We start from the raw sequence: 17,521 nt of genomic DNA, 5'->3' as shown, positions 1-17,521 counted from the left end.
GAAAAGGGAAAATCTAGATGAGCGTTCCCAACATGCAAGCGATTAAGGGGAAAGTAACTCGGGGCGATGGTGGGAGCCTCTGAGATAGCACTCGAGGACGTGCTGAGCTCTGGAACAGGACGCAGGCCCCTCTGGAATCCCGGTGGAAGAGACGGTCAGACCTGAGGTGGACCAGACAGCGGCTGTCGAGAACTCGGGTAGAAATATGGCTACAAAACAAGGGAGCTTGCGAGGTCCTCCAAGGACACAATGCCTTCTCCCCATGTCACGCTCCAGAAGCAGCACCCCTGTGCCCGCTGCTGCCTGGGCTTTGTCACCTGTGACTGGCACCAGCCCGTGTGCTGGGTAGGCAACAGGAGAGCAGAATCACAGGAGGGCAAACACCAGGGGTCTGGGAGCCAAGGGAGAGGTCCCCTGCAGGAAAGCAGTCCCAACCACTCGTCCTGTTTGTGTCCAAGGCGGGGCCAAGTGCAGGGGCCAGGGAGGGCGGGGGGTTGAGCAACTTGGACCCTCTGCTCTGCGTACACACAGAGTTCCAAAAGTTGAGCGCAGTAACGTGATTCTTTACGAAACAGCGTATTCCTCTTGTGCTGGACGGTGCTCGCCCCGCAGTGTGGGAATGAGAGTTGGCTGTTCTCTGGCTCCTGCTTCATGACCAGACGCAGCGGTCACTCTGGCTGGCTGCTGGCCTTCCCTCTCCTCCACCTCCAGGCAGCAAGCGTGCGCCCCACGCCCTCTCCGGGAAGCTCACGCGGCTCTGATGATTTGTTCCTGCAAAGGTCACCGCTGTGCCACCTCCTTCCCGGGTTTTAAATATGACTTCCGAGGGGCTGGGTGAGGGTTAGGGGTAAAGCCTGTGCCCAGAACGCACGCACGAGGCCCTGGGTTCTGCCCAGCACCTCACTCACACACACACACACACACACACACACAGGAAAGAAAAGACAAAGCACAACAGGACTTCCCGTAAGGAGAAAAATCCCAACTGGACTTTGGAAGAAAAAGAAAAAAAAAAAAAAAAAAAAAAAACAGCAACTAGGGATTGTCAACGGCATCCACTGCAGGAGGAGCCACAACTCCCCTACCATCACCAGCAAATCATATTTAAAAAGATATTCTTTAAAAAGGAGGGGAGGATAGATTATTCTCACACTTGTTGATTTCATGGAAAAGACTGAATAAACACAAAAAGGTATTTGTAAAAGTTCAGCGTGATTTTCCCAGGTCATTATAGTGAAATCATTTAGTAAAATAAATAAATAAGTACGATAAGGAAAAAGCGCTTCCACCATTATGAAATGGAGTGCGTTTGTTCCACCCCCAAATTAACACCCTCTCAGGATAGAGGACCGTTCTCCAGGTTGATGCAGCTGAAGTAGGTTAGACTGATGAGAAAGTGACCACCTTAGCTTTCTTACTTACTTACCTATTTATTTTATCAGACTTGGCTTCAGACCAGGAAAACAAATTATCCTGAAGCCGTTTCGCCCAATGTGGGCTGGGGGAGCGGCACCCGCGAAGGGGCTTTCAGCTCCACCATGACGTTCTGTTTCCCAAGCTGGGCAGAAGGACACGGGGGTGACTTCCTACCCCACTCTGTTTATCTTGGGTTGTTAATAATTAAGGCTAAAGCATTTGCAGGCTGACCGGCTGTGAGGAACCACGACTGGTTAAGTGCATCCATTTCACAACCCAGTCAAGGGCTGCGTCTGAGCAGAGCTCAGGGAGCCAGCCCAGGTCTCGCTTGCAAACAGAATTCAGACCTCTGAGCTCTTAGGACAATTCCTTCCCTGAGCACTTGTCTGCACTTGACCTTCTGATCCAATTAAGGCACGAAACCAAAAAATCCAGTGGTCTCCAGGTCTTCAGAAAACATCCCTCCAACATACAGTGTGACAACAACTGTTTGCCGTATTTCAAGTGATAAGAATCCTGAAGGATATGGAAGAGAAAACAGGCTTATGCTGTCAGACACACCACTCATGTCTCTGAGGCTCGGTGTTGGAGAAGCTTTGGGAATGAAGGTAGGTGAGTCTCCCCCTCTCTTCAAAGGAAGAAGCCCTGCTGGCTCTGTCAGACCTACATCATGGACGCCCCCTCTTGATGGTGTCTCGATAGGTCTCTCCTCTTTTTATTCACCATCTCTGACCACCAGAAGTGTTCAAAAGCAAAACACAGACGCAGAGAAGACAGGAACGGCTGGCCACGGCCACACGTACGTACCTGACGGCAAACTGCAAGGCGGCTGGGCCCGGCTTCTTGGGCAGATCATGGTCCAGAACTCGGTGGTCCAACTGCAGCCAGTTCTGCTGACCCCTGTGAGGGCAGAGTGAGGAGAAGGGTCACTGGAAGTTTCGGCAACATGGGGCGCTGGGAAGCTGACCGGGAGCTGTGGGCACTGAAGGCACAGGGCAGCCCTGGCCCCCTGTGAGGGGCCGGTGCTTGAAAACCACGGACCCCTCTGCTCCGGCCCAGGGAGCTGATGAAGGTTAGCTTGTGCATTTGAAAAATGGACCATGTGTAAAGTCGCTCCCTGTAGCATTATTTCTCATAGCAAAAAGACCAGAAATAGGTCAAATATTATAGAGGGCATGGCTACAGTGGGTATCTAGAACCGTAGTGAAATACAATGCAGCACAAAGGAGCGGGGTGGGGTGTGGAGCCCGGTTACACACGCACTGAGAAGAAACTGCAAGATATGATACTAAACAACAAAGCAAGATGCAGGACCCTAAGTACAGTATATTGCTATTTTTAAAAATCAATAAGAAGAATTAACATATATGTGTGCACGCATTTATGAAAAATCTGCAAGAGAATAAGAAACTGATCACACTGATTTTGGGGGAGTTAAACTGCCGGGCAGCATATTGGTTTCTAGATTCCTATTGAATATGAAATGCGAAGTGTTTTAGTTAAGAAGGGCAGACTTCTGGTTTAATGAAATCAAACTCACAGCTAACAATACCATAGCTTTTGAAAATCTACAGGGCTGACTCTCCTCGGGTGCCGCTTCTGTGTACACACAGGGACTCAGTCATATTTAAACTGTGTTTATTTAATCAAGAGCCTCAGCAGGTTCGTGGGTATAACAGTTCTCTCTACTGTGACCTCGCGGGGAGCCCAGGGCTGAGGATTGTTTATAGGCTGTCAAGGTTGCCTGTCTAGTCCTTGCATTTGGGGACCTTTCCAGTTGTTCCCATAAAACCCAATTTAAGAACACACTGATGGTGCAGAGGGGTGTCGAACTGCAACAAAATCTATAATGGGCCTTCTTGGGGGGCATTGCAACTAACTAAAATACAAACCAGAAACTTCTAAGCTGGGTTCATTTTAAGTAGGTAGGAAAATTACACACAACAGCAGAATGCACTTTGATGCATCCCACACAGATGGAGTAGAACTTCTCATTCTTCTGGTTGTACGTGATGGAGAATCTCGCCTGCTGTGTAGTCATGTGCACATAGGGTAGTAAGGTCCCATTCATTCCACCATCCTTCTTCCCCTCCCCTCCCCTCCCCTCCCCTCCCTCCAGTCCTCCCTGTCTAATGCAAAGCACCTCTGTTCTTCCCTACCCCACCCCGATTGTGAATCAGCATCTGTGTGCGTATCAGACAGAACACTCGGACTTTGGTTCTGTGAGACGGGCTCATTTTGCTTAGCATGACATTCTCCAGCTCCATCCATTTAACTGCAAATGCCATCATTTCAAAAGTGTGACTGTTTCCATGATCAACCCCCAAGGCTGCCGACAACTGTCCGAGATTTCCTTGGAAGAACATTGCGTGGGTAAATAAGGTGAGAGGCAGAACGTAAGCCACAGCTTTTATGAGTAAGGAAATAAAATAAAATAAAATAAAACAGAGGGCTGAGGCTCAGGGATTCTGACACTGTCTTCTGTCATGTTTAGGATGTCGTGATTGGAAGACCCGCTCGAATTTTAGAGCTGATCTCGTGTCCTCCTAAAACCCAAGAAACGCCATGTGGGGTCAAGTCTGAACGCTTTTCTCAGGGCAGATGCAGTAGGCTGTGGGTTGTCCTGGGTCCTCTTCCTGTGGAAGCGTGTGCAGCAGCTCACACGCTGCGCTGTTCTCACAAACCTGCATGAGTTACGTGCCAGGGGGAGGGACGTGGGTGGATAGTGCTGCCAACACACGGCCAGCCGGCCAGCGACGGAGGCACAGGTGGAAGGCCACGCGACGTCCAGAGGAAGCCGCAGCCCTGGAGACAGAGCCCACGGCTGGTGCTGTCGCCCTGCGGGAGGGCTGCGGTGGGGGGTCCGCAGGGCCTGGCCAGCACCAGGGCATCGAGCATTTTTCCATGAAGAGTCATGTGTACGTAATGTAAAATAAAAAATTAAAAGTACACGTCAGAAATCAGGTTTTTAAGGTGAACTTGTCATCCTAACAACTGGAAAACATCTTGAAGATTGAACAGATGAAGAGCACCCCAAGTTCACCCCCCTGGGGTTATCAGTAGGGTCACGTGCAGCTTCTAACCTGCCTTTTCAAGAGTTTCCATCAGCAAATAGAAGAGATGGAATCAACTTAAAAAGACAGGTGCGTCCAGTCCTCGTAGGTGGGCACCATAGCCCAACGCTTTCCTTCTGACCCGAATCCCTTCAGTCTCAGGCACGGCTGAGGGACAGTGACCAGAAGCCACGGTTGCGTCCATCTGCCATCTCTTCACCCAGCCTTTCCCAGGGTGAGGAAGGACTGCCCTGGGTGCGGAGGGCCAGGCTGCCCTCTAGTGGCGGAGTCCACCCTGCATGGCCGGCTCTGGGGACTCGGCCTCCCTCTGGGGGCCTGTGTTTGCCTGTCTGGGCTCAGGACCCTTCCACCACGCAGGGCAGTCGGCTTCTGAGCCAGAGCACTGGGTGCACACAGCAGCCAGTTCACTGACAAAATGCTCCTTCGGTTCTATTTAAAGACGTTCACCAAAGGCACCGCTGATGTGGCATCTGGGCTGGCAAATGAGCTCAGACGGTCCTGGGAGGGGCCCCACGCAGCGGTTTATGGGGGCGACAGGGAGGGCAGAAAGAAAACGCTTTCCAAAAATATCTACCCAAGCTGCAGGGCCAGGCCTGTGACCGAGACGCTCCAGGAGACACCCTCAGACAGAAGCGGGTTTCTAGGTGTGTTTCCCCCGGAAGGTGGAAGTGGCCAGCTCTTCCCTGCCCACCACGAAGCCCAGCTCTGAAAACAAGCAGCCCCAGAGCCGGCAGGCCCCTCCCCAGCGTGATTCACCAGCACACGGTGCTGCAGCCGGACCCGGAGGACATGCTGGAGCCAGGGCCTGAGAGGCCTGGGCCTCCACTGCCGGAGCCCAGGCCGCACAGGAAGGGGGCACGCAGACCCCGCTTCCCCAGGAGTGGCTGCAGATAGGACGCGGGGACAGAGGGCGGGGCCGGGGCCGACCGCGGGGCCTGCTTTTCTGTCTAGGAAGCTCTAACGTGTGAAGGCTGCTTGGTCTCTGTCCGGCTGGCGTTCAGCTGAGCTTCCGAGTGGCTGGGACCCTCTTCTCCAGCACACCATGAGCCTGGGGCCCGAGGAACCCCGACACTGCCGTCACAGATCCCGTTCCCGCCCTGTGCGGCATCCTGGGCTCCCTGGGTGCAGCTGCGAGCTGCTCCTCTCCCTGTCTGCACGCTGGGCAAGTGCACCCTGCTCGGGACCATGTCCCTGGGTTCGCCCGAGACGACTCTTGCCTGGGATGGTCCCGCCTCCCCCTCCATCTCATCAACCTGCCCCAGGTGCTGTGGCAGGGGTCTGCAATCCCAGCAACTCACGACTTGGGGGGGATCACAAGTTGGAGGCAGCCTGGGCAAGACCCTGTCTCAAAATTTAAAAAATGTAAAAAGTAGAGATACATCTCTACTGTACTACTTCTACATCTCATCTGCCTGGCAGCAGAGTGTCCCTAGGTCCCGTCCACAGCCTGGTGAATAAAAAGAAAGAAGGAAAAAAAACACAGTGCACCATCCAGCATGCCTCCCTAGAGAGGCCAGGATGTCCTGCGGCCTCTGCACAGAGTCCCTGCTGTGATGGCTGCTGGTAGGACAGCGGCCCTTCATAGCCTGAGCCTCGGGCTGTGCATAGCCTCCTTGATCTGCTACTAGGATCCCATGCCGGCAGCCCATCACGGGGGCCTCCTGTGGCGCTCCCCATATAGAGAGGATGATGAGGTCCCTGGTACAGACAAGAGACCTTGGCCCCAAAGCCAAACAGCTGCCCTCACACGCCTCAACTCATTGAGATCTCTGCTCTTGCCATACTACCTTTTTTCTTTCTCAAAAAGCTAACCAGAAAAATAAGTAAATAAACCACAAAATGAGCTGCCCCAGGACCTATGCACTGGCTGTTTTGGGAATGCCTTTGCAGAGCTGGTTCTGACTTTCCATCCCCCGTCCCCTCCTAGAAGCCATCCAGGTCCCCCGCCCCCCGTGTCTCCTGCCACCACCTCTCACACTATGTTCCTCGGGCGCTTGAAGTTGCTGGAGCTTCCTCATCATCGACCTGGGTGCTGGTCCTGCCAGACAGCACCACGGCAACAGGAACTCCCCAGGGCAGGGCCTTGTCTGTGTGGCTCGCAGCTGACCCCCTGGGATCCAGAAGGGGTCAGCTGGGGGCTGGTGGGCACTCAAAGCCAATAAAGCCCTCCAGAACTGGCGCTTCGGCCTCGCCTCTCTGTGACCCCCACCTAAATGACAGTGCGTGGGCAAGCACAGCCTGGGCCACGTAACTCCGTCGTCATGCGTTGTGGCTTGGTCTGAGGCTGCCGGCTGCTCTGTCACATCCAGATGCAACCCACGAGCCTGCGTCCATCTGTCACCACTGCTTCCCGTGAGCGGCTCTTGGTTTCCAGTGGGTGCGAGGCCCAGGGACCTCTGCACTTCCTACTTTGCCCAGCAGGGGGAGCAGACAGGCTGAACAGGTTCTTCAGGGCTCCGGGAGGTGGGGAGGCCCAGCAGCTCTCCCTAGGCTTTGCTGAACCCCGAGTCTAGACCATGTTTTCAGAATTTTCTTCATCTCCTAGGTGGCCGGATCTTGAGGCTCTTTCGGGTGGTGGCCGAAGGCCATTGGCATTTGTGGGAGGTCCCAGGCCACCAGCCCACCCTGCAGGAAGTCACTGGAGGCCTCAAGGTGTTCAAAGCAGCTCCTTGAGAACGTTCCCCGATGACTCCACTGAAGCAGTGATGGGGACAAACTAGGCTGTCACAGCACGCGCGCACGCACACACACACACACACACACACAGAGGGAACTGGTAATCCCCAGTTCATTAGCTTACACAGTTTGGGATTCCCACCAGTGTATTCTACCTGCAGTGCCTGCCTCATTTCAGAGAGGATTTAAATTGTCCCCCCCCCACACACACACACACCGTAACGTGATAACTTAGTATAAAAAAATGGGAAGGGAAAAAGAAAATCGAAAGTGAAAAGGGAACATAAAATGGACCTAGGCTGCAGTTAAAGTCTGTTCCACACTGAACCTCGTCTGCCTGCCTGTCTGTCTATCTGGTACCGGGGATTGAGCCCAGGGGTACTTGGGTTCAATTGAGCCCACTAAGCTACACCCCTAGCCCCTTTAATTTCCTTTTGAGACAGCGTCTCGTGTCTCGTGAGTTTCGGAGGCTGGTTGTGAACCTGCGGTCCTCCTGCCTCAGCCTCCCCAGCAGTGGGATCACAGGCATGCACCACCTCACCCAGCCTATATACATAGTTTTCAGGTGACTGTAAATTTGCCTTTTAACTTCCTTGCCACCAATACCAGAAAATTAATTCACTTCCATGATACAAGGGAAGAACAACCTAGTGCCTCTCTCCCTCAGTGAGCAAGCACATCTGTACTCAGAGACAGGAAGAGGCAGACGGCAATTAAAATCCACCAACACTTGACTACGAATTCCCAAATCCCTCAGAAGGATGCTTTGAAGGCTTGAAATGGCCACAATTCCTTGTCTAGGAAGAAATCCTGCACGAGGAGTCCTTCACCCAAGCAGGACATGTTCAAAGGCTTGGGTTCTCTCCCCGGCCCTTCATCCTGACTGACCGCGAGCAGGCAGCCCCGGCAAAGGTCAGAAACGAAACCCGGAGAGGCTTACGTGTCGTCTGTGAACGTTATTCCAAAGTACTCCTTCTCCTTCAGGTTGAAGTGTGAAGCCACCAGGTCCAGCAGCTCTCTGGACAGAAGTTTGGGCTGTCGAGATAAAAACCGGATCAGAAGCTGTTTGGTTAGTTTCTCCCTCTCGTATCCTCTACCCTCTTCAGCCCTGGGTTCTTAAATATCTGCTTGCATTTGCTAATGGGCTGAATCTACTGTAAGCCACCCTCTAAGAGTTGTGGGAAGGAGAGAGGTGGGAGTAGGGACATCCCTGAGAGAGTGTCACTGCTGTGTGTCTGCAGTTCCATGGACGACCTATTTTACTTTCCCCCTCGAAGGTGACCGTGTGGTTACCAACGCGTCAGTGTTGGGTTTTATATACAGCATGACGCTGGTGATCAAGATGGCGAATACCAAAGGCCTCACTGCCCAGGTATCTGCAGTACTATAAAAGATGTGAGATCAATTTTGCCTAGTGCTGTTAAAAAGGCCTCAAGGCCTAAGGAACGGGGGCTACAGAACTAACAAATAATAACAACAATGCCAGTTACCACTCATTATGCTGAACTCACATCACTTGTAAGATTTGCGTTGTCTTTTCTATCAAAGCTAAACCACGTTTACTGGAACTTGAGTTCCACATCTATAATGGAGCCATCTTAAGTCAGGGAACCATGAGGTCAGAATGGAGCCATTTTTAAATTCCCTAACAGGTATCCAATCACAGCTGTGGCTCTTTCCTGTGCCCGCCCCAATTTTACATTAGCTAATCAAGTAGACTATCTCCTGAACTCCACCCATGAGGAGCCAGGGGCAGTGCTTTGTTAGGGATAACTGCTGATGGACTGCCTTCCCAGGTGTGCTTGCTGGCTGGATCCCCTTTGGGGGCGCCCCCTTCTGCAGAAGTACATTCTGCCCTGGCCCCGCCCACTTCCGAGCATGCCTTTGATTTCTTGCGGCACCTCGGTATTTCTGACAACATCCTTTTTCTCTTTTAACCCTTACCATCAGCCTCGGAGACGGGGCTTTGTGTTCTCACCACTGAGGTGAGCGACCTGAGGCAGAGCGTCACTCTCTTGGGAAGGACGGGGATTTGATCCAGTTCTGCCTGCTCCTGAAGCCTGCGCTGCCCATTTCTGAGGACGGAGCGACCGCTCCCATCCTACACAGTATCATCACCAGAGTGGACAGAGCCCCCGTCGGAAGCCGGATCTGACCCATGGGCTTGGGGGGAAGCTCCAGCTCTGCTGCAGGGCAGCGCGGGGTGGACTCCACCCGTGTCCACATAATCACTGGACGCGCAGGGCCTGGGACAGGAAAGGGGCAGGACAGGGTGGCACTTGACAGATTCAGGGTGGAGCCACTTGGAGACACTAGCGTGGTGTGGAGGTTGGACCATTGCTATTGGAGAAGGAAAGGGGACAGGGCCTCAGGTGACTAGAAAGTCAGGCATGGGCTGTGACAGCGTGACCACAGCACTGTCACTGACGGAGTGCTGATGTCCTCGAGCTTGGTTTGGCTGTGACTCCATGAGCCGGCCCGGGCCATCGTCACCCTGGTTCCCAGCTGCGTGTGGAAGGTGTGCCAAGCCAAGCAGCAGGACGTGGCCTCACCGCGTGACAGCCCCTCAGGGGAGTGCGGTGGCTCCCACTTACCAGCCGGAGGTTGAGAGAGGTCGAGACACTGGCTCGGGGCGCACAGCCACCGAGTGCCAGAGACCCCGTTGGAGCCCAGGAGTCTCCAAGCCTCTGTCCCTGGTGGCCATGGCTTTATAGGCCGCGTCCCCCCTGTCAGTCCACAGTCCCTGGCTCGGCCGCACACGTAAGCCAGCCACCTGGACGCAGACCACAGGGCAGAGCCGGGCCGGGCCGCCGGGCGGGGAGGCGCCTACCTGAACCAGCAGCTCCAGCCTTCTGTCATCCAGGAGGTGCACCTGGCAGTGCCTGCCCTCTGTCATCTGTGGGGACAAGACGGCAGCGTGGCGTTAGGTGGGGGTGGCCAGCAAACCCTCAAACTGGCTGCTCACTTCCTGCTTGGGAGATGTGCTCAGCCTGAGAGGGGCTGCGTTCTGTCCCTCAGTGGGCTGGGCCAGAAAAAGATCTATCGCCAGCCTGACCAAAAGCAAAGACTGCTCAAAATGTCAAAATAAATGGCCTTAGTGTATGGGAGCCCAAACAATGTCCACAAGGTCACACTGCGGAAGGCACAGGTCCTTCCCAGGTGAAGGTGCCGGACTCCCTGAATCCATGGTTTGTTTCTCAGATAGAGCATGCCTCCGATTTGAAGGCATTTCCCGTAAATACAGCATGTGCAATAAGTAGGAGAAACACGTGATACTCAGGATGAAATGGAAAGTCTCCATTTTTAAAATCATGCCCCTCTGGCTGGGCAGGGTGTCATCCACCTGTCATTTCAGCGACTCAGGAGGCCGAGGCAGGAGGATCAAAATTTCAAAGCCAGCCTCAGCAATTTAGCAAGACCCTATTTCAAAGTAAAAAAAAAAAAAAAAAAAAGATGGGGATGTGGCTCGGTGATTAAGCACCTTGGGTTCAATTCCTGGTACCCAAAATATCACCACTTATAGCTAAGATACATAGTTAAAAGCAGTTTGACATATAAATTTCCAATGATATGTAATTTTTCATCTCCTAAAATTTCAGTGCTGGCAGAGAGTGTTCAGAAAATGTTTCAATAACACATAGAATGAAAGCCACGTCCTTGACTAACTCTTGCTCTGAACCGCCTTGTCTTTGGGAATCACACCCCGTGGGTGGGAGGAGCCTCCTCACACACTGCTTTTGTGTATATTTTCAGATACGTACAGATACAGATTTTAAGAGTGTTCATATAAATGCTTTAGCATCATTATACTGCACACACTCTTCTGCAAATGAAGTCCTCCATACCTTCCCGATGAGTGTGGCCATCCAGAAAGCAATACATACAAACTGCTAGAAATAGCCAGGTGCCCCTAAGCAATCAACCACAGGCTCGACAGCGGGTGGCAAGCAACTCTTTACTCTGTGCTGGGCCTGGCTAGCAAGCTCCTGGGCAGGCAGACCACCTGTTGATACACGCAACTGCAGCCTGCCCTTGGCCCCAACTGGAGGACTCAGGGGTAACATGTATGCAATGGGCTAATGGGGTGGGAAAAAGGGAAGGAACCAAGTAAGGCCAAATACGATATCCTGGAAATGGCCACCAGACTTTCTGTCTCCCACAATATGCATTGTGTGTGTCTGTGTCGTGCGTGCACATATAACAGATCCATGTATACATCTGCACACGCACATTAAGAAAATCTCCCTTTTCAGTTCAGGTGGGGGCTCTGCTACTTGCATTTTCAATCGGCATTTCTTGGCCTCTCCCCTGTGCACAGGGGAACTTGGCTCTTTTTAAGGTCCTGCCTTCCAGACCCTCACGTGCACACTCAGCAATGCAGGGGGTCTCCTCCCGAGAAGCCCCAGGCTGCTCCAGTGTCTGGCTGGCTGACGGGAGCAAGGTCAGGATGAGCTGTGCAGGTGTAGCTCTGCCCACGGCTGGGGCGTTGCTGGGTCACCTCTGAGCCAGGAAACACCTGTCCCTGCCACACTCCCCGGCTGCCTCTCTGAAGCTACTGGCTTCTGCTTCCCCCAGCAGGAGTGTGCTCCTCAGACCCGTGGCTTCCGCTCTCCAAGGATGGACGGCAGATGACCTCCTCATGCTACTTGCCACCGTAAGCTGAACCCAGACCCCAGGTCGGGCCACACCAGGAGAGCAGAGAGCCACAGAGGTGAGCCTGCCACACCGGGCCCTCTCCTCTGCAGGAGGCTGGTGGCCCTGGGAGGCTGGGGCCGAGCTGAGCCTCACTTGCTTGTTAAGGGGGATGTGGGAAAGTAGCCGCACACATTTTGCTCTTCAAAACCAAGCTTGTGAGTAAATCTTAGTCAATGCTGTTGGAAACCAGGCGATGCCCCTGATAAAAGTTCAGTGGAGACCTGCTTTCCTCACATGGTAGGATCTAGAAACAGGGGCCTGATTTGGCCAGGCACAGCAGCTCCCCCCTGGGTGGGTTTGTGGTCTCTGGTCACCAGGTGTGTCACCTGCCAGGATCCATGGAGTCCTGCATCTGAGCCAGCAAGTTCACGTGGCCCCAGGGAAGAGAGACAGGGTGACAACAGGGGCCTTGAGGGACAGCCACGTGCCTGCCACCTAACACGCGTTCTGAATAGATGCCCAGCCTCTGCGGAAGCTCCCGGGGGGGTGGGGGGGCGCCTGGTCCTCGAAGGCACCAGGAAGCCCGGGCCCTGGGGGCTGTAACTTGCCCAGGAGTCCCCAGCCACACAGACTGGTCAGCGTCTGTCACGAGGGCTGTTACTGGGAGAAGTGCCTCAGCCTTCCTTTGCCTTATAAGAAATGTCCTCGCAGCCTTCAGTCCAGTACCGTAGGAGTGAACGGAACCCCATCTGAGGTCCGTAATACCACAGCCCCTATTTGTTTGGAAACTGACAAACAGGTATACTTTTTTTGTAATCTATAAATGTTACTTTTTTATAAAAAAGCTTTTTAATGGGAAGAACATTACTGACCCATGATGAAGAGGACAAGTGGCAGGTTGTCCTCCAGACAACCTCCCAGAAAAACCTCCCAGAGCTGAAGTGGCAGGAGTCAAGACAGAAGGGACTGCTGGGACCCGCGGGCCTGCCCTGGGTTTATAAGGTCCCCCGAGCCCTGTGCCAGGCGCTTTACTGGACTGACCATCTTCCTGGAGGTGATTCTGTTACCAGGCCTGCGTTCCAGGTGACTCTGAAGGTGGAGTCCAAACACCAAGTGCCTCCATAGAGAGCAGAGGCCAGGCTCTAGGCACACAGCGCCACGCGGGGCACTACCTCGGCCACCCGGCAGCTGACCCAGGGCCCGCTGCCCAGGGGCTACCCAAGTGGCTGGGGAGGGATGACCGTCTCGCAGGCAGCCTGAAGCTCACGCTGCTTCCAGAGAAAACTAACTGCGGGAGAAGTAGACTCGCGTCATTGTCACAGAGCATCGGTTAGGAGCCGCTCCCTTCAGATACGGGGAAGTGGAGGGACACCACGGGGCTCCTAAGAACGTAAGAGCTGGACTGAGACTCAGAACTCTGTCCCCAGGCCACTCTGCCAGTGATGTCCACCATCTCATCCAAATAAACTTTTTTTCCCAACAGGTCAGTTTTGGTTTTTTCTTAACACTTAAAAAAACAATGGAAACAAACAAAAAAGACAAAAAACAAACAAACAAACAAAAACACCAACTAGGCATTTCTTACTGATTTTAAAACGTGACTCTTGCCGAGTCCCCATCTTCTAATTTCAACAACAGAGACCCGTACGTGAAGCACCGAGGTCCTACCTCTGAGTACAGAATCACTCTTCTCTTCTTGTGGTGCTGGGAATTGAACCCAGGACCTTGAACATGCTGGGCGAGCACTAAGTCCGCTGCCACCCCTTTTAATTTTTCATTTTGAGACAGGGTCTCGCCAAGTTGCTGAGGCTGGCCTTGAACTTGCGATCCTTCTTCCTCAGCCTCCCGAGTCACTGGGATTTTGGGGTGTGACACTGCGCCTGGCTACAGAATCATTTGTGAACCCCACAGGGACGAGGGGGGCATTTCAGAACTGACCGCTACGTCAGACCAGCCTTGATATCGCACTCCCCCCGCCTCCCCGCCCCAGGAGAGCCCCTCACCCACACTCCACACTGCTTCCCCACCTCCACCCACCCAGCGCCGGGACCTCGGAGGTATCGACTCCGCACGCTGGGCTGGAGCTCCCACCTGGGTCCGTGGTGCCCTGCTTGCTCCCCGGCTGGTAGGATGGGTCCTCGGAGGGCAAGTGCTGTCGGGCAGTGGAGAGACGGTCCAGCTGGCCAGAGTCACGTGCAGGGGGAAGTGAGAGTGTGCCCCAGGCCTGACCTCTGGTTGACAGAGTGGCCGGGCCGGGGAGCAGCTGGCCCAGCGGGTCCTGGGCGCCACCCCTAGGAGGCCAGGGAGCAGAGTGGGTGGTGGGATGCCAAAGGGGAATTCAAGGCAGGGTGGAGGACAGGGCAGTGCAGAGCCACTGACGGCCACCAGTCAGCTGAGAAGCCACAGGAAATGACAACTGCCGAAAAAGACCCAAGTCCCTGGCTGGAAACGCAAAAGGCTGGTGAAGCAGCAGCTAGCTCCCCGCGAGGGCTCCTTTGGCCTTTTCTGAAGGCTCAGCAGAGGGGGCTGCCTCCTAACACGGACTGTTCCCGTCCATGGGGAGCGGTCACTCCCTCCAGGGCCTCCCTGTCCTCATCTGTGGCGAGCGGCCACTCCCCACCAGGGCACACGGCTTGTCTCCTAACAGCTGGTGTTCCTGACCGGCTCCCTGCTGAAGGACGGGGCCCTTCCTGTTCTGTTCCCCGTGGCATCCTGGGCTTCGTGAAAGGGACAGAGTCTGCAGGTACCTTCCACGGGAAGGAACGCCTTCACTGCTCAGCACTGAGGCACTTCCACCCTGAAACACACTCCCAGATGATTTAAGCTGGCCAAGCATGGTCCAGGGGGCCGCTGTCCCAGACGACTCCCCTGCCTTGGCCCAGAAAAGGGGACACGTTACAACAAGCCCTCTGCCCGAGGACAAGGTGAGCCACTAAGTCCTCATCAGACCAGATGTCCTGCAGGACCTGGAGACGGAGAGCGCTGTACCCAGGACGCTGTCACTCTGGGGCCTATTGAGTGGACAGTGCTATGTTTCTCCCGGGTGACGTCAGCCCCGGCTGCACAGACCCCCTTTTGTGCCAGCTCTGGGTGGTGACACCGTTCCGAGGATGGCCTGGGCTGACACCCGGGTCTCCAACGGTCAGCTGTGAGTCCCCGTCCAGCTCCGTGCAGGCTGCTGCCCCCAGAGGGCCACCGGCACATGCTTCACGTCACGTGGGAGCTGTGTCCTTCACACATGCCTCCTCTTCCTGGCGGCCAGCAGCCCTGCCAGGAGGAACCCGGCTACGGAGGCCTTACAGACGGAGGGCTGAGGCCCGGAGGTCCAGCTGTCTCTGGTCACACTGCTGGGAAGCGGGTGCGATCTCCGGCTGGACAGCAGAACCAGAGGAGGACAGCCCTGCCCCCGGGGAGTGGAGAAGGAGCAGGAGGGCCAGCAGACGGGAGGGACGGAAACGATGGGAGGTGGAGGGGGGAGAAGGTGAGACCTCATTTACCAAAGATAAAGCCCAGCCACCGAGTCACGTGGCTCGAGAAACGGGGTAGCCAAGCTGAGGCCGCTGTGTGTGCCCGGCCCCGGCCCCAGGCTCGGTGTGGGCGCATGGCCAACCTCACCCCAGGGTCCCTGAGGGAGAAGGAGGTGGAGACCCAGGGGCGCTGGGTCCAGGACCCCACTACCAAGTGTCTGCACCTGATACACGCGAAATCCCAGGCAGCTCAGCGTCCAACGCGGCATGCAGACGGCAGAGGACAGGGCTGTCCTGCAAGCTCATCTCCGTTCACCAGGCCACGCGTGGCTGGCTCGGGGCCTCTGGGAGCCAGACCCTTGCCTGCGCTGTCTCCCCACCCTGCAGAAACACAGGCAGCTCCTGGTGTTGGTGACGTTCCCTGAGCACCGGGACACAAGGAAATCTCTACCTGTGGGGCTCGTGCCCAGCCTTGCCACACTCACGAGAACCCTTGGGGTGCAGGCTGGCACTTGTCCGTCATGGGGCCTCCTGGACCTGACTCTGCCCTCACCTGGGCTTAGGAAGTCACTGGAACACTGTGGAACTCATCGGCACGGGAAGGCTCTGGTCGCGGGCCACTCATCCACCCGAGAACATCGACTGGGCACTTTCCAAGGGAAAGCACCGCTCTCGGCACTGAGGGCCCCCGCAGATGGCCACCGTCTCTGGAGCCTGTCCTGGAGTTCCCAGCCTCAACACCATGGGTCCTGATGGCTGGCCACTCCTTGCTGCTCTGCACACTGGGTAGTGCCAGCAGCTTCCCTGCCCACTCCCACGAGGTGCCCACACCCACCGCCCGGCACGGTGACACCAAATACATCTCTACACTTTGCCCAATTCCCTGGGGGACAGAGTTGCCCCTTTTGAGATCAGCTGCCCTGGAAGTGAGGAGAAGAGAGAGCGTGAAGGAGTCAATGATCTCCAGGGAACAGTAAGGGCTCTGACGCAGGAAAACTGCCAAGGAGCCGAGTTCTCACTCCTGGGGCGGGGGCTGCGGCTCAGCGGTAGAGCCCCCACCTGTCGCGTGTGGGCCCTGGGTTCCAGCCCCAGCACGGCCAAAAAAAAAAAAAAAAAAAAAAACCACCGCAAACAACAACAAACTCACTCACTTCCGCTTACCCATGACGCACAGGAAATGGGGACAGGGGTGCAGACAACAGACCCCCACCTTTCACGAGTGGCTCCCTGCAGAGCCCCGAGGGCACCCCGTTTCCTGGACATTCTCTCGTTCAGCTGCGAGCTCCTTCCCGGGTGGCAGCAATGGAGGAGGGCTGGCCAGGCCACTTCTGCTGCCCAGCGTCAACCTGGCCAGCAGTTCCAGCCAACTTCGGGCAGATGGGACGGTCGCTGGGGCAGGCGACCTCATGACCACCCTCAGCGGATCCCAGCCCACCTCATACGGCGGGTGAATAGATAGGTTTCAAAGGAAGAAAGACACAAACCAACTTATGGAGTCTGGGGCTGAAGGCCACCGGGAGACACCGACCTGATGTCCAAGAGACGTGCCCGGGATTCAGAGTGACAGGCTCCTGTGTGTGTCCCAGGCCTGCCCTTTGTCTGGGAGTATGGCTCGAACATTGTGGCATCTCTCAAACTTCTGTTCTGCCCCCGTGAGTGGGGATGATCAGACTCAGCCTCACCCAACGTTTTGTTTGCTCTCTGATGCTGAGGCTGACCTGGCCTTGGGCGTGCCAGGCATGAGCTCTACGGGACGACCCCTCCCTCCGGCCCCGTCCTGTAGCTTCCACTGACTCTTGTATTAAAGCAGGTCCAGTGGAACCCAGCAGAGAGGCCCACGGGTACCACGGCACCAGCACAGCTCAGTCAAAGCTTGGCCTGTACTATCCGTGGCACGGGAACCGGGAGGACCGCCGTCAGTGGAGGCCTCGAAGCCGTTGGGTGCTATTCTCTCAGCCGTGCAGGGTGACTTTGGTAAATGTCACTTCTCCCATGAAAAAGTTTGTTCTGGATTATGAAGTCCAAAAATCAACCCCCCAGAGAGCCAAGAGCAGTCGCCCAGGGCCAGGGGGGATCAATGCCACTGACACCCTGTGCTACCCAACACACGGAGTCCAATCTCCACTGGGAGGTGCCCAGGCGTCAAACTGAGAATGGACACCACAGGCTCTCGCTTGCTGGCCGTTGTGACCTGACTTGGTCATTTCTGGTTTTTATGAGAACCTTAACCAATCAGCAAACCAATCCTGATAG

The 17,521-nt window shown here is 55.1% G+C and overlaps 1 protein-coding gene across 3 annotated transcripts in view; it reads right to left on the bottom strand.

Annotated features, from left to right (window-relative positions):
* Frmd4b (FERM domain containing 4B) overlaps positions 1 to 17,521 on the bottom strand; it is a 124,942-nt gene that overhangs the window by 82,144 nt on the left and 25,277 nt on the right. For 2 of the 3 annotated variants that reach the window (XM_027931898.2, XM_071605843.1), the window contains exons 2-4: positions 9,997 to 10,062; positions 8,107 to 8,201; positions 2,224 to 2,316 (exon numbers count right to left, since the gene is read on the bottom strand). In XM_027931898.2, the coding sequence (XP_027787699.2) occupies positions 2,224 to 2,316; positions 8,107 to 8,201; positions 9,997 to 10,062 (254 nt within the window). Of the gene's footprint in view, positions 1 to 2,223; positions 2,317 to 8,106; positions 8,202 to 9,996; positions 10,063 to 13,892; positions 13,912 to 17,521 lie in introns of those variants that run through there. The other variant, XM_071605844.1, reaches the window with a different exon arrangement.

The sequence above is a fragment of the Marmota flaviventris genome, chromosome 20, assembly GCF_047511675.1.
Source record: "Marmota flaviventris isolate mMarFla1 chromosome 20, mMarFla1.hap1, whole genome shotgun sequence".
Lineage (NCBI taxonomy): Eukaryota > Metazoa > Chordata > Mammalia > Rodentia > Sciuridae > Marmota > Marmota flaviventris.
Note: the sequence above shows the minus strand (reverse complement) of the source record. Positions and strands in the feature narration are given on the sequence as shown.